This window comes from Pteropus alecto, unplaced genomic scaffold, assembly GCF_000325575.1.
Source record: "Pteropus alecto unplaced genomic scaffold, ASM32557v1 scaffold49, whole genome shotgun sequence".
NCBI lineage: Eukaryota > Metazoa > Chordata > Mammalia > Chiroptera > Pteropodidae > Pteropus > Pteropus alecto.
In genome coordinates, this window is record NW_006443131.1 from 841,512 (window position 1) to 841,769 (window position 258).

A 258-nucleotide genomic window follows, 5' to 3' on the forward strand; every position below is an offset into this window, starting at 1 on the left:
GCCCCGACTCCGTCAGCCTGTCCCGGCGGTGCGCACGAGGTCTCAGCACGGACGTGAGGAGACGCTGGAGGGGGCGATGTGACAGGGACCCGGGCACACTCGGTGGCCTGTGGGACGGGTGGCGGGCCCCGCTGACCGGACCCGCCTCTTGCAGGAGGAGCGGCCGTGAAAGCCGGAGTGAAGGAGGGTGACCGGATCATCAAGGTGAGCAGCCCCGTGCGCGCGCCTGGCGCATTCGGCCTGCGTGGGGCTGGGGTG

General features: G+C 72.1%; 1 protein-coding gene across 1 annotated transcript in view; it reads left to right on the top strand.

Annotated features, from left to right (window-relative positions):
• The window catches only part of ARHGEF11 (Rho guanine nucleotide exchange factor 11), a 60,447-nt gene that overhangs the window by 26,827 nt on the left and 33,362 nt on the right, over positions 1-258 (top strand). The window contains exon 4 of the mRNA XM_025040840.1: positions 155-204. Within this exon, the coding sequence (XP_024896608.1) occupies positions 155-204 (50 nt within the window). The remainder of the gene's footprint in view (positions 1-154; positions 205-258) is intronic.